General features: G+C 41.4%; 1 protein-coding gene across 2 annotated transcripts in view; it reads left to right on the top strand.

Annotated features, from left to right (window-relative positions):
• The window catches only part of LOC126484588 (monocarboxylate transporter 2-like), an 83,592-nt gene that overhangs the window by 35,154 nt on the left and 24,507 nt on the right, over positions 1-23,931 (top strand). For both annotated transcript variants that reach the window (XM_050108151.1, XM_050108149.1), the window contains exon 5: positions 13,077-13,541. In XM_050108151.1, the coding sequence (XP_049964108.1) occupies positions 13,077-13,541 (465 nt within the window). The remainder of the gene's footprint in view (positions 1-13,076; positions 13,542-23,931) is intronic.

Genomic DNA, 23,931 nt, shown 5'->3' with positions numbered 1-23,931 from the left:
ACGGAGGTATTTAGTGTTGAAATTTTGGGACAGCGCTTTTCAAGAGTCGGCCAACATATTACTCCCCCCCCCCCCCCCCTCCCCACCACATACATGTCACGCATTGACCACGAGGAGAAAATTCGAGAAATTAGACCCAATACAGAGGCATACCGACAATCATTCTTCTCACGCACTATTCGCGAGCGAACAGAGTTGGAGGGATCAGATAGTGGTACCGGAAGTACCCTCCACCACACACCATTAGGTGGCTTACGGAGTATGATTTAGATGTATATAAAACTTTGAGAGTCTTCTGGTAGTTGCCGCTCAGTGGAGTAGATACTGAACACCAGTGGCGCAGGGCACAAAGCTCCGGGAACGCATTCTCCCGTGTTCTCCATCGGTTTCTTTGCCCTTAAAATCGATGAAGAATCATCGGTTTTGGATGAGATTCCTAAGCATTTGTGACATGGCATAATATATAGTGAGTACACTTTCCGTAACTGCAGGCGGTGACTGACTGCGTTGTAGGTTGCTGATATTTCCATATAACACAGCCCCGCTGATTATTCTTTCCTCGAATCCATGCTCCATGAGTTGCGTCAGCTTCAGTATCTCTGTTGTGTAGCAACGCCCGACGGCGGCTCGTCAAAATCTTACCAGTACGCTACAATATTACAAAAATAACAAGAAATCAGACCACAAAAAATGTATTAAAATAAAAAGTAGTTGTTACTCACAAGGGAACCTCCCCATCGCACCCCCCTCAGATTTAGTTATAAGTTGGCACAGGGATAGGCCTTGAAAACCTGAACACAGATCAATCGAGAAAACGGGAAGAAGTTGTGTGGAACTATGATAAAAATAAGCAAAATATACAAACTGAGTAGTCCATGCGCATGGTAGGCAACATCGAGGAGAGTGTTAGCTTACGAGCGCCGTGGTCCCGTGGTTAGCGTGGGCAGCTGTAGAACGGCAAGTCCTAGGTTCAAATCTTCTCCCCGGCGAAAATTTTAATTTTTTATTTTCAGATAATTATTAAAGTTCAGGCACTCACACATAATCAACCTCGCTCTCCAAAATTCCAGGACATGTTCAGATTTGCTTGGACATATACAGAATTTGACGGTCTACGCACGGAAACATTTGAAAACGTAAAAAACATATGTTTTGACAGAGCACAGGGAAAACTGTGCGACTCTGAAACTGTTACATTCATTTGATGCAGCTTATGTGACAAACTCTTATGTTTTCATCACTTTTTTTGGAGTGATTATCACATCCACAAGAAAACCTAAATCGGGCAAGGTAGAAGAATCTTTTTACCCATTCGCCAAGTGTGCAAGTTAGGTGGGTCGACAACATATTCCTGTCATGTGACGCACATGCCGTCACCAGTGTCGCAAAGAATATATCAGACGTGTTTTCCTGAGGAGGAATCGGTTGACCTATGACCTTGCGATCAAATGTTTTCGGTTCCTATTGGAGAGGCACGTCCTTTCGTCTACTAATCGCACGGTTTTGCGGTGCGGTCGCAAAACACAGACATTAAACTTTCTACAGTGAACAGAGACGTCAATGAATGAACAGACAGATCGTAACTTTGCGAAAGTAAAGAGAGTAAAATTTTCGCCCGAGGGAGGACTCGAACCATGGACCTTTCGTTCCTCAGTTGCTCGCTCTAACCACGAGACCACGGCGCTCATCAGCTATGAGAGTCCTTTATGTTGCCTATGTTGCACATGGATTACTCAGTTTGTATATTTTGCTTATTTTTTCATAGTTCCACACAACTTCTTCCTGTTTCCTCGATTGAGCTGTGTTCAGTTTTTCAAGGCCTATCCACTGTGTCAATTTATAACTAAATCTGAGGGGGGTGCGATGGGGAGGTTCCCTTGTCAGTGACGAAAAATGAAGTCCATACATCGCTGCTTTCTACTGCTGAATTTATGTTTAACTTTGGATATGAAACCCTCAGCGTCGTTTACCATGATCTTCTCGATTGTTCTGCCTAACCCCACCCTCGGAATTCACAGCATGTGCAGATAAAATCTGAAAATTTTTTTCGCAAGGAAGAATACAATGTTTCGAAGTATCTCCGGCATGATGCCGGATTGATCGTTGTGGGAAGAATTTTCGACAGCGTAAAGTGCCATCATCACGTTACTCCTGCTGATTGATGTCCTGGACCATTGAAAGAGATATATATAACAGTCATCTCCCCCCTCCACTGACTGTGTATGGAACTGGACCGCTTCAGTGAAGTGTTCTAGAGAAACAGCTATAGCGACCGCCAAATCCGACCAGCCTTCAAGCAAAGGATCATACCACAGCCAACACCCGATGAAGTCCAACTGAAAAGGGTAGTCTACATTCCATATGCGAGCAATGTATATGGAAAAATCGGTAGAACATTACTACGAGAAAATATCAAATATGTTTACCACCCAACAGTAAAGACCAAATCCCTTTTAGGGACAGTAAAAGACGATCCGGGACTCCGGAAATCTGGACTGCATTACATATCATACAAATACGGAAATGCATTTGTCGGAGAAACTATTCACGCAACTGAAAAAAGTTGCACGAAACACCGACCTCCAACAGCCCACAAAATCAGCAGCTGCTGAACACTGTCTTGAAACCAACCACAAAATGAAATACGAAGATACACAAATTCTGCACAAGACATCCCACTATGGGGCTGCAAGGAGGCTGTCGAAATCCAGCAACGTGAAAACTCATCAACAAGGACAATAGATTTCAACTTAGTGAAGCGTCGACTCCGGCACAGAAAGTTTTCCAGACGTAATGGAAACGAAACAGCGACCTTTGTGAAGGCGGGGCACAGTCCGAGGAAGGCCACACGAGTCGCGAGCGTGAACTACCATTACCATCGTAAACGGCACATCGCGCGGTCCATACACTGGGTTATAGGGGCGGGCAGACGACCGTCATGTATATCGCACTCACTGGTCCAGGAAGTCAGCCATCAGGAGTAACGTAACGATAATGGCACGTTATGCTGTCGGAAATTCGTACTACAACGATCAGTCAGTCCAGCTACACGCTCGAGAGACTTTGAAGCAGAGTATTCGCCAGAAAAACCTAAGAACACACAAGAATACACATATCATTTCTGATCCCAGAATCTGTTATAAACATGACGAAGGAAAAAAAATGTTAACATACGACACAATGTGAGTTTAACTTATGTCCCTAACTACATGGCCACATTGAAGAACACAAAAAGCATGTTAGGATCTCCAGAAGGCCTTTACCGCCAGTGTGTCATTAACTGATACTTATTTATAAGTAATCGTACCAAGGGTGATATGTTTGTGATACATCTTCCACGTGCTAAAAACAGCATTACTGATATGTACCTGCACGTGGGTGGAACAACGCTTTTCGACTGGCCTTCTAGTTCTGACTTTTGACTTGTCACTTGGTTAAGGTTCAGGCGGCGTGGTAGGGTTATTACTAGACCATGTGCTATTCCTGATCTTGCCTCTACTGGCGTGCTGATGTGAGGACTGCAGCACTTTTAGCATTGGCAGGGATGACGTCACATCAGAGCATGCGCAGTCGCACACAGACAGCTGCGTCTCCTCTCTGAGTGGTCCACAGCACGGCTGAAATCATTTTCAGCACTCGACAATGCGGTTTCTTGTTATTGCGTTGACAGCACTACAAAACATATTTTTGGCGGTCTCTTTTACATACCAGCACCAATTCGAGAAAAATCGCATAATTTTAATGCGGTTTCTGGCTCGCGTTCGAAGAGAAATGGCATAGCTTTAGTGTGATACGGTGTGCTGTAGCACTTTAGCACACGATCACTGGCCGCCACTGCATTTGCCTGTACTGAGGTCAGCTTTTTGTGAGATCAGGAGAGGCTCAAATACTTCTGGCAGCCTGTTGGTATCGGGAAAGCTATGAAAACGGCATAGTGATGAAAGTGGTTTGTAGCTCTTAGGGTGTTTGGGTCTTTTCCAGGTTTTAGAATGGCTATGACCCGATACTTCTTCCAGATCTTTGGTATTTTTAACAATGGGTAACCACTTTTTGGTTGCGACACTGAAATTTTATATGTTCCAGGCATATGCCGCGAGAACCAGCTGCCTAGCGTGTTTTGCACTTACTGATTCGAGTTCTGTCATACTAAATATATCGGCTGTCTTTTTGTATGGTTTCATTCTGTTATGCTATTTTTTATGTTCGTATTACGTTGGTCCAGGAGCCTTCCCTTTTTTTCAGCTGATGCCAAATTTGATCTGATTTGACATTGGCATGTATGTTGGTTTTCGTAGAGTCACTGGCTAGGCGGTTAAAAAGTCTGTACACCTTTCCTCCATTAACTTGCTCCATTCTTTCGATTTTCTTGAGATGATGAGATAGCTTTGCAATAGTTCCTCCTGCAAAGGGATCGATTCCGAATAGAGTATTAATATTGGTCCAGGGGTGCGGCTGTCTCGTGGACAAGCCCTTTCGTGTAGATAAATCTCCGTATTCTTGGAACTGACGCTTTAGAGCAAGTTCTAACAGTGTCTATGAAGTGATCGTATTCTGCTGCGACCAGACTGATCGTCTGAATTTCCTTAGCTAACACCTCGCCGAACTTGTCTCCATTACCTTTCCTAAAATTGTGTATACTTCTAAACTGTACCTTTGTGGTTAAACAGCTGGTAGCGTTTGGCACATTATTAGTCAGTGCTGTGTGTTCAAAACAGGAAGACAGAGTGATTTCAAGCACTACTCTGATGCCTTACAGTTCACATAATTGGCCCTGTATACATCCACTCAAGTTTCCTGATAAAAGGCATAGTACAATAAAAATAAGCGCAGATGAGGATCCTATACTTTCACACGTCATATTATTTACTATTTTTTGCCATTCTCTAAGCTGATTCTTCAGTTTGGCTGCATATTGAGCATCGATAGTCATTCAGCAACAGTTAGTTAAGTAGTATCGAGCAGTAAAAATAATCTTCAAATATTCAAATGTGTGTGAATTCTTAAGGAATGAAACTGCTTAGGTCATCGGTTCCTAGGCTTACACACTACTTAAACTAAGAACAAAGCCAAATCATTTCCATCTTTTCTCAAGTCTTCCAATATATCATTTCCAGTCCGGCTTGTAATTCAGAATCTTCTGGGGATTTCTACGATCTATCTTTCGCTTGACAAGTTGTCACCAATTTTCACAACGTTTTTCAATTTTTTCATTCATGCTGAAAATAGTTAATTTTGCTGTAAGATCTTAATTTCTAATCGTGTCTCTTCTTGTGTGTGCCATCCTCGTCCTGAGGAACCTTTCTTCTTGTGGTAACCAAGTTTTCGCTTCCATATGATGACAGAAGTTGTCATCACTATATTGAATTTTGTGTTGCTCTTTTTTTGCACTTAAGGTCTAATCTTCTGTACCACAACATCTTGAAATTGCTGCGTTTTTCTGTCCGTATCAGAACTTATATCACATCTGACGTAAAGGATTTAAGAGATTTGTTCTAAAACTGAATTATTTAAAACAGTGTTTTATCTCACTGAATGCAGTTCTCAAAATGCCATTATTTTCTTTTTATTATTAGAAATTTTGAAATTGTATTCCTAGCAAATTTTTTTCGGTTGCTATACCGATCTTCAGGCGTGATTTTTGTTCTTTTGAATAGTAACGGTATAATCTGCAAATAAAAGCACATTCAGCTACTTATCAGTTGCTATCGTAATTGTTTACTTTGCGTTGCCATCAGTAATGAAGTCCAGAATGAGATTTTCACTCTACAGCGGAGTGTGCGCTGATATGAAACTTCCTGGCAGATTAAAACTGTGTGCCCGACCGAGACTCGAACTCGGGACCTTTGCCTTTCCCAGGCAAGTGCTCTACCATTTGAGTTTGGAAGGTAGGAGACGAGATACTGGCAGAAATAAAGCTGTGAGGAGCGGGCGTGATTCGTGCTTCGGTAGCTCAGGTGGTAGAGCACTTGCCCGCGGAAGGCAAAGGTCCCGCGTTCGAGTCTCGGTTGGGCACATAGTTTTAATCTGCCAGGAAGTTTCAATAATGAAGTCAGTTTCAATATTAATTACAGTACGCAACATTCCACATCCTTAACTTACATCTTTGTTAATAAATGTTCTTTCTGACTGATTCCTGCTTATGTATATGCAATCTGTGTATTTTCATGCAGACTTTTCACTATCTGTATTAGGTGTCTAGGATAGCAGCATTCAGACAAAATCTTCCATTGCCCACTACAGCTTTTACGGTTGAAATCTTCCTCAGGGTCGATAAGGCCATATGGGTCTCTCGATTAAATTCTCTGTGTTTTTCTATTATGCTCTTAATTACAAACACATAGTACATGCAGCAATTTCCTGATCAAAATTTCATTCCATTCCTCAAAAATAACAGTTTCTGTGGTACTTTTCATCTAGATATTAAAAATCTTTGTGTCCAGTTTGTTGCCATTGTTTAGAAGACTGATACCACGATACCTTAAGTTCAATTTAATTATTCGTGCCACGTTTACATTTTACTCGAAATTTCAGTGAGAAGAAACTCGTTGTGTGTTGTGGCATGCATTGCTTTTATTGTAGGTACGAATGGAAGAGTAACCTTGATTGGCTTTTGCGGAAGAAACAATACCAATAATAAATAATACATTTTTGATTTCTCATTAACTGTCGTCGGCTAAATCCTTTGTTGTCAGTTTCAGAAGTATGGTGTTGAACGAATGCATATTGTTGGCCAACTGCAGAAACGGTTGTTGAGAGGAGTTACGTAGCACTTTGAATGACATCTTTGTGGGCTGTTATAAGCGGAATGTCACTCCATCCAGGCACCTTACAGTACCTACATTCCAGACTATGGTGTAATTGACACAACTCGTGTCACATGGCCACAGATGAACAGTAGCTACACGGTACAGACTATGATCACAGCCTTCAAGAAGAAAGACTGCGTAGTAGATAGCAAAGATAGAATAGGTACACTGTAAAGGGAATGCATGATGGATGCTTCACTTATCTTTTTGTTGTAAGCGACAAATTACTTTACATTTGTAGCAATATGTTCAAAATCTATTACAAAGTAGTCAAAATTGGAATTTCTGTGTATTCACGAAGTTGAAGTTCTGCAGTGTCAGACTACACAGTGGTTTTTCTCTTATTCTAGTACGCAATTTAATATTCATTATTTATTAATTATTAATTATTTATTATTAGTTATTTATTTTTATTCATTTTATGATAAAAATTTTATTAATGAACTAATATGTACATATACGGACAAATATTGCGTAAGTTATCAATAAAATGTTTAACCATGGGTAACTAACTGAATTCACATTACATTGACTGATGTACCCATTCAAATTTGGATATCGACTCATGAAACAGCATTGAAATATATATTTCCATAAATTAGCTAGGTTACAAAATGGCTGTCAGTAAGTACCAATGGTCCCATCCTACTCTCAATTGGTCTCTGAACCTGTTCTTTTAAGGGGCAATATATTGTTTCATTAATAATAATTAATATAAAATAATAACAAGCTGTAATTAATAACAAAACAACAGTAGTGCGACATTAATGACAAAGCTCCTGTGTTTACTATTATTATATCAGGAAGGTCAGTTACGTTCAATGCTCGATTATTGTTTTGTCTTGGTAGTTTAGTGAGTTACTATTATTTAATGTATATTTATTTAACCTGATCAGATTAGCGCCTTCTTACATTGGACAAGGATTTCACGTATGCAGAATATTTTTATAACGTAGTTGCCTAAGAAATGACTATAATTTTAATGTGGCAAATAATAATAAAATTATTTTAGTGTCACTAGACACAATGTTAATAAACTGGACTGTCAAGAGCTAATTCATTTAAAAATGGCAATTATTATTATTAATATTACTATGATTATTATAGTGGCAGATACGGAAAGAGTTTGTAGGAGTACAAAATAGATATTTTCTGAAATAGCAACGTCTAGAGAAGGGAAATTTAAGGCGACTGCACCAGCGGAGAGCGCTGGAAGATAAAGAGTATCAGGTTGGAAATAAGGAAGGGGTAACAAGTGGGTACAGCGATAACGGTCTTCAGTAGATATGTCATTAACTGTCTTTTGTAGCTGGAGATGTTTTTCAGTCCTCTAATATAACAAAGGAGGCTATTCCAGAGCAGAGTTCTTGCTACTGGAAAGAAATCCGAGAAAGTGGCTGGTCAGTGAAGTGGGACACAAAGGATTTTGCTCTGATGGAGACAGGTGTTTTTGTCTGATACAACGCACTGCTGGCGCGACGTCAGGTATCAGCGAAACCACTGCATTGTACTTGGAAAGGAATTTAGGCTGCTGCGTTTGACAAGAAAATGTCGATGTCGACAGTGTAAAAGGCTTTGCTGAAGTCTAAGAAGCACGAGATAGTCGTCTTTTCTCCAAACATGGAAAGCTCAGTGACATCTGTTATCTTTATTAAGGCAGATGTTGTGCTACAATGTTTAAAGAAACCTATTGGTATTCTTCTAGCAGGTAGTTTCTCGTTAAGTATATATATTCTAAGGCTCTGGACACTGAAGGAAGAACGCCAATAGGTCGGTAAGAAGAGGGTGCTGCCACAACGTCCTTTTTTAGATAGTGGCTTAAGTAGTCCCTGTCCTAGTTAAGCAGTAGTTGGAAGTATTTTTACAGGGGCAGCAGCAAATCAATAATAAGATTCATCATTTGGGCTGTGATTCTATCACATCCAGTAGATGCTAATCAGATATGCATGATGACTTTTTTCACGGTATTACAAGTAATATGCTTAAGATAGATTTTTTTGTAGTTACATTCGTGAATCCCCATGAACTAATCAATCACTGTTCCTGAATTTTAATGTTGTATTTTAAATTAGAAATATTATTTTGTCTATAATGATTACAGTAAAAGCAGTAGTAGCCTATTCTATTTAACTCAAGATCATGAAGATATATTTTGATTGAAATATTTCATTTGATATAATTTGTGATATAACTGCAAAAACCAATGTACTAGACATTGCATCTAGAGGGACATTCAGGATATACGAGGGGCGTTCAGAAAGTAAGCTCCGATCGGCCGCGAAATGGAAACGACTATGAAAATCCGATAAAGCTTTGCACAGATGTGTTGGGTAGTGTCTCTAGTATAACCCCAGTTAGCATCACGTCGCTCTTCTCATTTCTGAGCTCGCAGTGAGTGCGTAAAGATGTCTAGAAAATAGTGTCTGCCGCCAAGTACGAGGGCCTGGTGAGAAATTTCGCCTGAAGCTATGCAGCTAACATTACATAACTGTCGTGCTGTTTCGTCTTCACGACAATTCTCAGCCGCATTCTGCAGGGGCAATGAAGATGCTCCTGCATCGTTTTCAAATGGAAATGTTAGATTACCCACAATACAGTCCGCAATTGTCTCCCCCTGAGTTTCATCTCTGGTCACATGAACCGCCGTCTTTGAAGAAAACATTTTGACACAGACAACGAGGTGTAGGCCAGCGTGGAGAATTGGCGGAAAGCACTGGCGGCTGCCTTCTATGATGAGGCTATTGAAAAGTTGGTACAACGCTATGACAAAAGTCTAAGTCAGAACGGCGACTACGTAGAGAAGTAGCTGAAAGGTGTAGCTAATTGTTACAAGTAAAACATTTCTGATGTTCACTGTGGTTTCAATTTGGCAATCAATCGGAGCTTACTTTCTGAACAGGCCTCGTAGCTTGTTAGCAAATTACAGAGCAATTCAAAATGAATGTATCAATTAAAAATGGCTGCAGATACTTACTGCATAGCATTGAAAGGAATTAGAGATAATGTTGTGGAAAATTCAGGCTTTACTGTACATACTTAACAGGTATCCTATTACGACTCCCCTTGGACACAAGGACAGCAAGTAAGTAATAATCCGTTTCAAAACCTTCTTTCTAATGTATAAATGGAGGCGCTGGCGCAGACGTATTAGAAGTGCACATTTTGAGTTTTGGAATAGTTTTCTGCTGTATACAAATCTTTCAAAAAAACACCATAAATTGAAATTCCATATATGTAGTACATTTCATTTATTTATTATGTTGCAGTTGTTTAAACATAATTAACTTAACAATTTAATCTTTCTTTCTTAATAGCACAAAGAAAGATTCCATATAGTACTTCACATTGTCGTAGCAGAAGCTGTGTAACATCATGGTGTAGTGGGTATGATACTAAACTGTTGCATGAAAGGTGGTGAGTTCAACACTCACTTAGACTGTACAATTTGAATTTCTATATTCGGCTCGAGTACATTCTAGAAGTATCCACAAATGTCAAGAATCGTTGTACTGGAATGTTCTGTAGCTGTATATATACTGTATGTGTTCTGGCGTGTGCAAATGCTGAGTAAACCTTCGTGAAGTAAAGTTAGTGTTCGTCATTCATCTAATTACACCTTTTTCTACGCGACATTATTCTGGTGGAGATACCGAGTATTGGAACTTGTGATAGCGCACGTATAGACGACACAGTGGCTCCCATTAGGCCACGACAGAGCCGCCGTTTACGTGACGAGAAACCCGAGTTCAAGCCATCACATGACGACTGCCTACCATCCGCTAACTAACGGGCTTACTGATCGCCTTAATAAGACCTTGGTCGACATGGTATCAATGTTCGTCAATGTTGAGCAGAGCAACTGGGATGAGGTGCTACCTTTCGTGACGTTTGCCTACAACACCTAAAAGCAAGACACCACATGATTTCGCCATTTTTCCTGGTGCATGGGCGTGATGAGACTACGACGATGGAAACTGTGTTTCCGTTACAACCTGATGACGTGGACGACGACTACGTCGGCCAGGTGTTAACCAGAGCTGAGGAAGCTCGGCAGTTAGCTCGACTATGCACGCTGCAGGCTCAAGAAAACGGTCGCCGAAGGTATGACGCGAGCCACCGCCCTATTGTCTACCAGCCTGGTGAGCTCGTCTGGATCTTCACTCCTGTTCGGAAGGTTGGTCCTTCTGATAAGCTCCTCAGGCGCTACTTTGGACCTCACAAGGTTGTAAGACAGTTGTCTGATGTTACTTATGATGTTGAAGATTTCGAACCCTATAAGGGTAAATTCGAAACTGCAGCGACAGGCAACAAGCGGAAAGCTGACGAAGAGCATAGCGGCAAAAGAAGTTCTAATAATATCACTGCGAGGGCGAGAATCAGTCATCGGGAGTCGGAGTATGCAGGACCGATGACTCGTTCCCGGACTAGGACGACTTAACACCGAGACGTTGTTCTCTTAAGGAGATAGCAACGTCGCAGAAGAAGCCGAGTAAGACCGTGGTGTAGTGGGTATCATACTGAACTGTTGCATGATGAGTGGTGAGTTAGGATCGTATCTGGACTGTACAGTTTTAATTTCTATATTCGGTTCGAGTATGATACGTCTGCGTAAGCAGAAGAAACTAACGATCAAAGTCCGAAAACAATTTATTGGGCTGTTCTATTAACCAAAACAATTCTCCAAGTATAACACCAACACAAAACAGTGACCCGTCTTCGAATCACAACTACATACAAGAATAAGATAGAAAACAAGAGAAATAATTTCCTACTAGTCTCCGCCAGAGACTTCTCCGATATACCAAGCCTAATCCAGAGATCAGCGAGAAAATCAAGGCGGACTGCCTGGGCGGCAGCTATCCAATCTCTCGTCCGTCGGCCGTCGTAATTTAATATATTATTATTGTTATTATTATTATTTGATTGTTGCCGGCTTACGTGGTAGGCCTTAATAAAAATGATATTCCATTTAATTTTGATTTTACGATTAAATGCTTTCCTAAAGTTCTCCTTTTTAACAATATTAATCTCAAATTATTTGTTACGTTAATGAATGTTAGACTCGCTGCATCTTAAAACATGAGCATACAAGCTGAACAATTAATAAACTTTTCATATTAATTTTCTCGGCTAGTCAATTCACTTTAAAGCAAAAGATCTTTAGTTATTAATTACAATTGCGGCCCACACACGCGCGAGAGTATTTTTCTTACCTCTGTTAACCATTGTATTGTAGTCGGAGTCCTGGCTCTAGCTGTCGGCTACGGTACTGAAAATAAGAATTTTAAAGCTACGTATTTCTGCAACTTCGTGCGGCTGTGGAGAAAAATTAATATTATATTAATAGCGGGCGAGTATTTCGCTTCCGCTAATTTTTCATAAGTTAATATCGCCACGTAATGGCGTCGTTGGCTGCATCGGCCACTGCGATTGTCGAGCTGTAAATTACTTGAATGCAGGTTAATTCAAGGAAGGCGGACATGAAATCGGGATCACCTCTTACAAATTAAAAGTGCACAATAACATTAAATCATTATATTATATGCTTAACTCATACAAATATGCTTACATTTGCCAGCACTCGAAAGATGTCCGTCGATACACAATAAAGACAAGAGAAGAAGACAGCGGTCGATGAACTGCCGATGTGCGGCCGAGCGCCGGCCTTCATAGCGCTTCGGCAGATGAGTACCTCGGAACTATGTGCCATCACGTGGTTTGACGTGTGAAAAATAGTTCCGGGATCTGCAGCGACCTCTTCCTTATGTTTATGTGGGCCGGTAGTGGCCCCTGGTGGCCGCTGGTGTCTTTGCTGTGGTGTTGTTATTGTGGTTGTTGCTGTGGCCGTTCATCAATATCGCCTGTCGGTTGTGTAGTGCTTTGGTGTGCCTGCGAGGTGGGCAACCCGCGGCTGCAGGCTGTCAGTTTGGTTGCTGATACTGTAGGCGCCATGATATCTGGTGGAGAAGGCCACAGCAGAGTACAGTCTAGAAGTATCCACAAATGTCAAGAATCGCTGTACTGGAATGTCCTGTAGGTGTATATATACTGTATGTGTTCTGGCCAGAGGCAGTTCTGTCTGCGCTCTTGTATGTGCAAGTGCTGAATAAACCTTCGTTAAGTGAAAGTTTTCGTCATTCATCTAATTACATCTTCTTCTATATGACAATATTATACCAATAATAATAAGAAATAATAACGATAACAGTAATAACTCGTTAATATTTGAGGGATTTGGATATATACAGTGTGATGAACTGGTGATTCTAGGTCTGGGAATGGGCCTCTCCACGCCATCGGGCTTCCTGGCGGTCAAGACGTACTTCGTGGAGTCTCGCGGCCGCGCCGTGGGGCTGTCGACTTCGGGCTCCAACTGCGGCCAGATGGCGATGCCTCACGTGGTGCGGCTGCTGCTCGAGACGTACGGCTTCAGCGGCGCGCTGCTGGTGCTGGGCGGGGTGGCCATGCACGGTCCGCTCGGCTCGCTCTTCTTCCACCCCGTGGAGTGGCACGCCGAGCGCCGCCCTGTGGCCAACGAGCTGACGCTGCTCAAGGGCGAGTCCGACCCTGGCGACGAGGTGCGGCCGCGCCGGCCCAGGAGGAACGCCTCCATGGCGTCGCTGGCCAGCTCCGAGGTGGGCGACATGGCCGACGTCGTGCCCGAGGACCGCCGCATGCGCTTGAGACCTACCAAAGAAGAGGACGAGGAAGAGAGTGGGGGCGCCACCGAGCAGAGTGAGTAGCCGCTGCAGCACGTGGCTAGCTGGCCAAAACGTTTCCAGAAACCAAAAATTTACCCTCAGCACCTCGTCTGAGCAGTTGTAGGTGTAAGAGAATTTTTTTTTGTTCTCATATTAAAAAAAAATGTCGTGTGACTAGGGCCTCCCGTCGGGTACACCGTTTACCAGGTGCAAGTCTTTCGATTTGATGTCACTTCAGTGACTTGGGCGTCGATGGGGATGAAATGACGATAATTAGGACAACACAACACCCAGCCCCTGAGCGGAGAAAATCTCCGACCCAGCCGGGAATCGAACCCGGGCCCTTAGGAATGACAGTCTGTCGCCCTAACCACTTTTTTTTTTTAATCTCAATTTGTTCGTTTTCGTTCGTTTCATGTGCTCGGTGTGGACGTCGCAAGACACCCGTTTCAGTTCGTCGTTGATCCATTAACTCAGTTTTTTTTTCTATTACAGAGGCCAGCTAACCCTCTGACCGAACACTCTGAGTTACCTTGCCGGCAAACCACTCAGCTACCGGGGGCGGACTGTTCTCATATGACCTGATTACATACTAAAGAAATGTTCTAGCAGTTTTCCAAGAGAAGTTATTACTACATTCCAAAGAAAAGTTTATTAGGTTTTTCCCAACAAGCGTTTTAATACCGCTAAAAACATTATTTTCTGAAAACATTTTTAGCTATTTCAATCAAAATATAAGATGACCGTCGATGGCATGGATTGACAGTCGTTATATTACTGGGCTTGTAATTTGCTCGCTTCTTTTGGCTTTGGAGGGATCTAAATGAAAGAGGTAAATTAGTTCTCCCTACCATCGTTCGCCCCTCCCTTTAACCACCCCTCCCCCCACCCCCCAATCAAATTAGAAGAATCTTACGAGATGATGTGCTACTCTCCGGGCTGTGATGCCATCAGATTCTTCTTCATGTACTGCAAGGATATCGATTGCTGATTGAAATTGATTGGATAATGAAGGTAACAGGGAAGGAATTACCGATCAGTAACAGACAGCTTAAAGAAAAGCAGATATATTCTCGTAAACACATCGAAATGAAAGGCAGTGTCGACACAAGTAGGTGACAACTATCCAATCCACGATTTATGACTAAACAGACGATCCGCAGTGTTGCTGTGGGCCAAGCCAGAATTGCATCGAAAGACACAAAATATGAACAAAGATAACGAGAGCTATTCCAGTCAGTAGGGGAGGTTTTGATGCAGTTAAACAAAGATGGACTCCAGGATTTGAATCACAATTTGTGATACAGAGCCATGAATGGAAACATGCTGTGAGTTCATGGACAGGGGCAGCACAGCGGAGACTACCGAATTAACGTTGATCAAATCGGAAGGCCAATCTCTGTCGATCCAAACCGAATGTTTACTTCTTAAAGAAAGTCGGCTTTTCTATGAGCTTTTTACTGTGAATGACTCGATCAAAACTGGGCGTAATGATGGCTAGTTGCTCCCATGGCGGTGGAAGCGAACACATGCAGCGCAAAATGGCGTACACGGCAGCATGACTGCTGGTCACGAAATGAAGCCTGCGGCGTACTGCCTCAAACTGACCCTCCTGAGCACTGCCACGAACAGAGGGGGAAAAAGGGCGACTCTCAGCAGTTTTTAAAATTGCGGGCCGTCGCACACTGTATGCTTCCTCCGACAGCCATAAGTCCCTGCAACCAACGTGAGTGAACCCGGAAATTCCGACAGTCGCTTAGACTTTCGGTCGACGGGCTGTTCGGCCAGCCGACGCAGAGGATGGTATAACTGGGGTGGCACGAGGCGTCTGACCGTCGGAGATGCCGTTTTCCCTCTGCGCAACCGTCTCCTTAGCGTGGGTTTTTCAAACGAACGGTCGCTGAAACTTCTGGAGTCCTACGCCATTTGACGAATTCATGAATTAACTGATTCGCGAATTTACAAATTTATCTTTTCCCACCATTTGATAGACCAGCTCTCGGGCAAGCTATCTTTAGTTATAGATGACTTCATAAAATTACTTTCCTTACATAACTAAGCGAATTACATTTATCTTTTCAATAAAGAGGTGTGCAGCCCCGTAACTGTGTGAGCAAGCCGAAATTCTGCTTGAAACAGCAGTTTTAATGTTAGTTTACTTTCTACGTGGATCTTCATGGACCACACTAGAGACTTCGACACATACTTTAAACGTCTTTGTAATGTATCTGTGTTAAATATTCACTTCCAAACATTCACTTACATTCTTTCTTTTACCGGTAATTTCAAGAAATGTACTGTGAGGGGCTCATTTGAAAAACAGTTAATGGTGCATCACAGACTTTAAGAGTTGATACATAACTTATTACTCTTTGCAAACCAATTTAACTACACTGAATTTTAACAACCTCCCATATTACATAATGTAACGTTAATCGCTTCTCACTGAAACTGTTACCATAATTAGACTCAATTAATTAGCCCCAACGTTCACCTCGTGCTCCTGGATGTAATGAGTGTGGCCGACGGCAATAACGATTGACCAACTTATAACTTGCTGCTACTGTGCTACGCCAAGTTCGTGCATGACGCTACAATCACAATTCAAAGAACGATGTCAGTGAGAAAAGATTAGTTTCAAAACTCTGGTCAGGGCTTAACCAGTGGTAGCTGCAGCAATGTATCTCTCATTCAGTTCTATGGCTAAGCCACAAGCTTAGAAAACGTTCCACAAAATATAAGAAATCTTCTGATGTAGGAGGATAAAGAATCCCCTACGTCATAAAATATTTTTCTCACAAAATTTACGGCGACTTAAATTTTCGAAATGAAATTAACCCAGATATAGGAAAGGAACGTCAGTTAGGTAGTACACAATGATAAATCGATGGACACACAAATTATGTACAAAAAACAAATATCATTACAGGAAAAAGTAACTTCAAAAAACATGTACAAGAAGGCATCAGTGAAAAAATTCTTAATAATGTGGTGTTCAAGAAAAATGTCAATCGAAAAAGAACTACCAGTTATTTACAGAATTTCTGTGTCATTAGCAATTTACACACTGTGACGCGCTCATTCGAAAAACAGTTAATGGTGGATCACAGACTTAATGAGTTTATTTCTGTGTCATTAGCAATTGATAATAGAGGTAACTGTTAATTAGAAGCCACATTTTAGTGGCAAAATCTTGGACTGTCTCCCACAGAAACAAATGCAATTACTTAATTATAATTTTAATAAATACTGTTATTTACATAAAGTAGTTAATAAAATGAGTGAAGATATACTTGAAATTAATCCACTAGCTACTAATAACAGTGTCACATAGAATGCCTCTTTCAAGATAATCTTCAAATTTCTTTTCACAGAAGAAATTAGTATATTATAAGCTGCAAATTCCGTTCTTGATTATTAAACAAAATTCATTATGTTCTCAAGAATGAATATTTAAAAAAGATCATCTTTTCATTAGTATCATCATCATGAACAAATATTAGCTAATTACATAGCCAGATGACGTTATTACTTATGTAAAGTATAAAGTACACACACAAGATACAGTATTTTAAATTATTAACACAAGTAAAACTCATAAATGAATAAAGAAAATAAAAGCGGACGGAAATAGGTTTCTGACACCTATTTTACATAAAAGAGTACATGTTTCTACATTAATATCTCAAAATTTGGTATATCCAGATGTGAACACACGTTATGTTGCAATACTGCATCTCAGCCAACGTTGGCCCGTTTACAGATGTTACAGTGGGAAAGAAAACCCCACAACAGCGAGGTTGCTAATGTCCTGAAAACAGTGGAGAACTTTTCTCGGGGGGAGGGGGCAACATAACTTAAAATGATGTTAAAAAGTATTGGCTTCTCCTTCTTGGGCGGATGAAATCTGTTGTTCTAAAAAGCTCGTGTTGTTACGGTCCGTAGTTTCTTTTTGCATAAAATTATAGGGAAGGATATCCATTCAGTTATGTGGTTAGATGAAATCTGGTTGAACGCTGGAGAAGGAGTTGATAAATGCTTCACAGTTAATATTCCGGAGAGCAGCGGTCATCAGCCAACGGGAAGAGCTGCCATATTAATTGTGGTCCATCCATTTTCTTCAAACGGTTTTATGCATGAAGTATTTTCAATTTTTCGACCGAGAGGAATTTCTGACTGCCATGAGAATATGGACCAGTCACGGTTTCTGCAAGTGGTTGAAAACATTGTCGCTGAATTTCAGTTTTTTGTTAGTGTTTCTAATGTATAATGCACCTTATCTTTCAGTGATATTGGACAAAACTCTAACAACTATTGACCGCAAAGAAACTATGGTGCAGTGGTGCTAACGAAAGACACTACTGCGGTCATTCGTAAGACAAAGCTCCTCTCACACTCTTCATAAAACGCCTGTGTACTTTGCAGATGAAGCTGCAAAAGAACAGTGTCATATGGTAATTACGCTACCGCCTAATCACTCCAATTTCAACCCAGTTGAGTTGGTTTGGAGTGACGTCAAGACTTACATTCGAAATAACATCAAATCTTTTGCTACAACTGAGTATGAGCCTGTTTCTGTATTTCGTTCTACTGTTTTCGGTAGAGTGTTCTTTGTTTTGCTTAGCTTTACGTTACTATACCACGTTTAATATGCAACTATTACGGTAACAGTCCGGAACGACTTATAAACACTGCCATTAACTTCGGTTGTTGTCTGTTATCAAATGCTTTTTCCTCGTAGTTGTATTTTCCATTGTCAGAAATACGTTCTTTATTATAATTACGTATACATTATTACCCAATGGCTCATGCACACGACGATTCTTACCTACATTTACAAAACATACTTCGGAACTCTCAGATATGGGTATGTGTGGTGCCAGGTACTCCAACATCGCAGTCACAGTATAGCCAGATACACGCGAGCTGTTAATGACATGTTTCAGTGGGCCAGTAGCTTTCTTGCAGTAGCGAATCAATATTCTCTTATTTTAAACTTCGATCAACGTTATGTTTGGCCTTGACAAATTGATCCAGCTCACTAACATTAAGTTTAAGATCAGAAGAACGTCATTGCATATCAGGAATCGATTCGACATCAGAATTGCTTCTGTCACATGACCTTTGCATGTCAACAATGACATCATGAATACTGCGCTCGGTTCAATAGTGTGATTTCATGATGCTGTGAGACTAACAGAGACTGAACTTCTGCCGCCTCAGCATCTTTCCCTTAATAATGTTCTTTATCGCTCTGAGTATGAGAAAGTGATTGTTATTCGTGTAAGATCGTTTCTCAGATCCATTCTCAGCTCTTGATGTTGATAATCTATTATTTTGTTCAGTTATTACATATTTTTTTTAGTTCTTGATAACGACCATTTATTTAATTAATAATTTCTCATAAAAGTTTCATTATTATACCATTTCTTCCTCTTGCCCTCCTTAACCGAGTTGTAGTTCCGCCTTGCGCGCCTAGCGTAGGGGCTTTCTTGTTTTCCGCCTCACCGCAGCGTTACGAGCACCTGGACAGTTGTTCCTCAGTGTTATTCGTGTCTTTGTGTTTATCACATCACATCACCGTTTGGTCCACATTGTCAATTCTTGCGTGTGTCTACTGGTAGTGGACTAGTCGTCTCCATAATGTCGAATATGGTTTCCAGGTGTGTTCCAAGAAGAGCTACAGTAATCTCAGCTCTCACAAATTCAGGCGTTCCGTGCTGCCCGAATTTTCGGAGATTCATAATTGGCTCGTCGATACTTCATGTAGCATGTGATCAGATTCATACTGTCTATTTTGACTCTGATAACTGTGTCTTTAAGTTTTTGATCTGCTACAAGTAGACAAATAGCTTTTGCCTCTTGGTTCTTAACTTCCTTTTAGCGTAACGATGGTTGCATAAGTATGGTACGGTACTTCTTGCTAACGCCGATGTACTTCTCTTCACCTGCCTTAATTCTCCTTTATGCATCTCCGGTTCCAGACGCACTTTGGACCGTTACCGATTTTATAAGGAAGAAGTGGTTTATTTATTATGGAAAAGACCTCAGAGTATTCAGGTAAGTGGTGATTTTAAGCCCTTTGGATCACTTTCTCTGTTCCAATTTCTGTCTTGGATAGCAAGATCTAGTTCGTTCCTTGAGACAGCAAGACTTTCACGTCTATAAATATTCAACTCCTGCGAAATTTTTATTGGTACTTCTAGCAGTATGCATGACAAATTTTATTTATCTGACTGGTTGCGAGACATGATTTTGGTTTTTGATGTATCCCCGCCAGCCTCACTGACCACTACGCGGTGACTTATTTCAAACCACAAGCGCCCGTCGCTGAAATTGTTTCGATCGGCTTGGATGCTGTTTGTAGTGCACTCGTTGTATCCTTCACTAGATGAGGTGATTCGGAAAGTGTGGGACAGTGGTCTCCGTTCATCGGTGCGATACACCTCCATTGTGAAATTGTGGATTTGACTGGCAAAGCCGAGGCTCCGAAAAGCTTTGATACAATTCTGCGCTGATGCGTTGATTTCGTAGGAAGCAAGAATTTTACTACTGTCTTTTTAATAGTGCTCATTGGACTCCCCCACGGATTTAGGACATCAGACGCGTAAAGGCGCAATTATTACGGTTGAAGCAACGTCATGTGGAAGAGTTAAGGATGCGATCCAAACTACGTTCCTTAGTAGTGGATCAACTGACTTCTCTAAATCATTATATTCGACGTAGACTTACACATATTACGTCTCTCAACATGAAGGAGGGCAATGTTGTGACGGCACAGAAGAACATATTGCATGCTCTCCATGAATTTTAAGTTGGGCTGTATAAGGTATTCTCTCGATATGGCATCCGATTTGCTTGTTCGGTCTCTGGATCGTTGTCTTACTACTGCACGTAATGCTGCGTTTTTAGATGTTTTTCGGTGTGAAGATGTTTACGATCTGAATGTCGCATCGTCTTCTCGTAAATCGCCGGAGTTGGATTGTCCGCCAGAAGAGTTTTATGTGCTACTATTTTTACGCTGGTTTTGAACGAATTGTTAATAGATGGTTGGTGCCCGACACTTCGACGGTTGCAACTGATAAATTACGGCGGATTACTTAATTAAATTTAGATTATAACACAGTGGCGAGGGCGGTGAAGAGCCTGCTGTCTGCGTTGCTTGAGAAAATTGTTGCTGACCATCAAAGTTGTATCCCTGCTCATTATATTATAACTGCAGTAGCTCAACGCCGGGATGTCGTATAGGTGGCCGCTGTTACTTCTATTCATTGCGCTCTGACTTTTGAGGGAATTTGATAAGGTGTTTCACTGTTCCAGCCAAGGCTTCCTGTTGCAAATACCGGAAGCCGTTGGGTTCACTATTGCAGCGTGAAGGGTCTTGCATAAATTTTTACGCGTATCCAAGCTTCGGTGGGTGTCAATGGCCAGCTGACATGACATCTGTATGGATTTTCCACAGGAAAATCCGTTTTCAAAGTCGTTGTTTCTTCTACCACTTGAGCTCCTCCTTCGAAGGAGGGCTGTTCATTTACAAGCAGGGGCACCCTCGGGCGAGACGGTGTTAGTACGCGTGTATGTGAACGATGTGATGGTTGACTCCATTCTCCTGCTGAGTTTCTATTGCTCAAAGCTATCGTGGATGCCTTCCTTGTATCTGGTACCTGCATCAATGAAGGCAAACGTCGGTTGATGAATTTACAGGGTTTTGATAATGCCATCTTTTCGTAGGCGGCAGTGGTCAACCAACCTAAGTCTTTGGGAGCTATAACTTATCATTTTCCACTTAAAATGGCTACACTTAATTGGAAACTGGTTACGGGGTAGATAAAAGGTGTAAACCTGGGACATGAATGACGTTCTCATAATCTTTTCCAGAAAATTCGGATCTCAGATACCTACATTTCGCGTAAAGAATATTACTCGCACATTGCTCAGATCTTTCTCCTTCCCATAATGATGGCTAGGAAATTGAAACAGCTGCCTAGTTCTCTTATATGGAAATGTCACATTTTTGGATTACAATACGAGGTGTTAGTGCATGGGGTCCCTTCAGGGGCGTGACGCTTTCCGATACTCAAAGGAAATCATCTCCTAGTCCACACACTCTCGGTTATTTTACGGTCTGTGACAGGGTAGTTTTGATCTGTCTTTCGATGTGGGTTGACTGAATTTTTAGTTTTCGACCATTTTCCTTCATTTTTACTGTCATTCTGCGAGATTAGTCTGCAACTTGGCTAGCTCACGGCGATGTTTATTAAACTATGTACTTTCATTGTCTTTGTTATATATGAGACGAAACTATGGGCTTCGTGGGAAAAGGGTGACCCGGCTGAGTCACGCAATTTGACTCTTAGTCTGATCACGAGGTGTGGCCATTAATTGCACGAGTTGATCACGTAGGCTGACGTGAGGATCAATGAACTGTACTTGACAGGATGTATCTGGAACACCTTAGGTGATTAGAAAGTTAGTAGACAAGAAGACAATTAAATGCTTAGCTTTAATTCAGCATCAGCGGTGAACGTCGATCCTGACTTTTTACAATAATATTTCCAAGTGCAGTTAAAGACTGCACTGCGAGTACTTCTTTAGAATTCTGATTGCTTCACACATATAGATCAATAGTCAATGCATAGACTGCATGTGGCGCCTGGCTATGTCGTAGCTACTAAGTTAGCTGAAAGCTATGCTAACTAGCGTCTCTGCACATGAGATCTCCGAAGCTATAGCAAGTGGACCATTCCTACTAACGTCGGCTGTAGAACTGGCCAGTGCGGTAGCTTGTCTCGTAAGACCAGCAGTGTGGCGGCGCTCGGTCTGCTAGCGTCGACAGTGGCGACTCGCGGATCCGATGTGTACTGACGGACCGCGGCCGATTTGAAGCCTACAACCTAGCAAGTGTGGTGCCCTGCGGTGGCACCACAGTCTTCGTATTTACGAGTGGATTTCAATGTGGAACTACAGCTAATGTTAGTTTCCAACGCATATTCACCGCTGTTTTACATTGTAAGGTCTGAAGATGGTTGCAGATAGCAACTAATGATCCTACTTTAATTTTAATAGGATAGTTGTAGTTGTTGTTGTTGTTGTGGTCTTCAGTCCTGAGACTGGTTTGATGCAGCTCTCCATGCTACTCCATCCTGTGCAAGCTTCTTCATCTCCCAGTACCTACTGCAACCTACATGCTTCTGAATCTGCTTAGTGTATTCATCTCTTGGTCTCCCTCTACGATTTTTACCCTCCATGCTGCCCTCCAATGCTAAATTTGTGATCCCTTGATGCCTCAAAACATGCCCTACCAACCGATCCCTTCTTCTAGTCAAGTTGTGCCACAAACTTCTCTTCTCCCCTATCCTATTCAACACCTCCTCATTAGTTACGTGATCTACCCACCTTATCTTCAGCATTCTTCTGTAGCACCACATTTCGAAAGCTTCTATTCTCTTCTTGTCCAAACTAGTTATCGTCCATGTTTCACTTCCATACATGGCTACACCCCATACAAATACTTTCAGAAACGACTTCCTGACACTTAAATCTATACTCGATGTTAACAAATTTCTCTTCTTCAGAAACGATTTCCTTGCCATTGCCAGTCTACATTTTATATCCTCTCTACTTCGACCATCATCAGTTATTTTACTCCCTAAATAGCAAAACTCCTTTACTACTTTAAGTGTCTCATTTCCTAATCTAACTCCCTCAGCATCACCCGATTTAATTTGACTACATTCCATTATGCTCGTTTTGCTTTTGTTGATATTCATCTTATATCCTCCTTTCAAGACACTGTCCATTCCGTTCAACTGCTCTTCCAAGTCCTTTCCTGTCTCTGACAGAATTACAATGTCATCGGCGAACCTCAAAGTTTTTACTTCTTCTCCATGAATTTTAATACCTACTCCGAATTTTTCTTTTGTTTCCTTTACTGCTTGCTCAATATACAGATTGAATAACATCGGGGAGAGGCTACAACCCTGTCTCACTCCTTTCCCAACCACTGCTTCCCTTTCATGCCCCTCGACTCTTATAACTGCCGTCTGATTTCTGTACAAATTGTAAATAGCCTTTCGCTCCCTGTATTTTATACCTGCCACCTTCTGAATTTGAAAGAGAGTATTCCAGTTAACATTGTCAAAAGCTTTCTCTAAGTCTACAAATGCTAGAAACGTAGGTTTGCCTTTTCTTAATCTTTCTTCTAAGATAAGTCGTAAGGTTAGTATTGCCTCACGTGTTCCAACATTTCTACGGAATCCAAACTGATCTTCCCCGAGGTCCGCTTCTACCAGTTTTTCCATTCGTCTGTGAAGAATTCGCGTTAGTATTTTGCAGCTGTGGCTTATTAAAGTGATATAGTTGTAGTATAGGCATTAAATTTAAAAAAAAAAGAGTTTTGTTCGATAAATAGATTAAGGGTGCCG

Source organism: Schistocerca serialis, chromosome 6 (genome assembly GCF_023864345.2).
Source record: "Schistocerca serialis cubense isolate TAMUIC-IGC-003099 chromosome 6, iqSchSeri2.2, whole genome shotgun sequence".
In the NCBI taxonomy this organism is placed as follows: domain Eukaryota; kingdom Metazoa; phylum Arthropoda; class Insecta; order Orthoptera; family Acrididae; genus Schistocerca; species Schistocerca serialis.
This window is presented reverse-complemented; position numbering and strand designations above follow the sequence as displayed.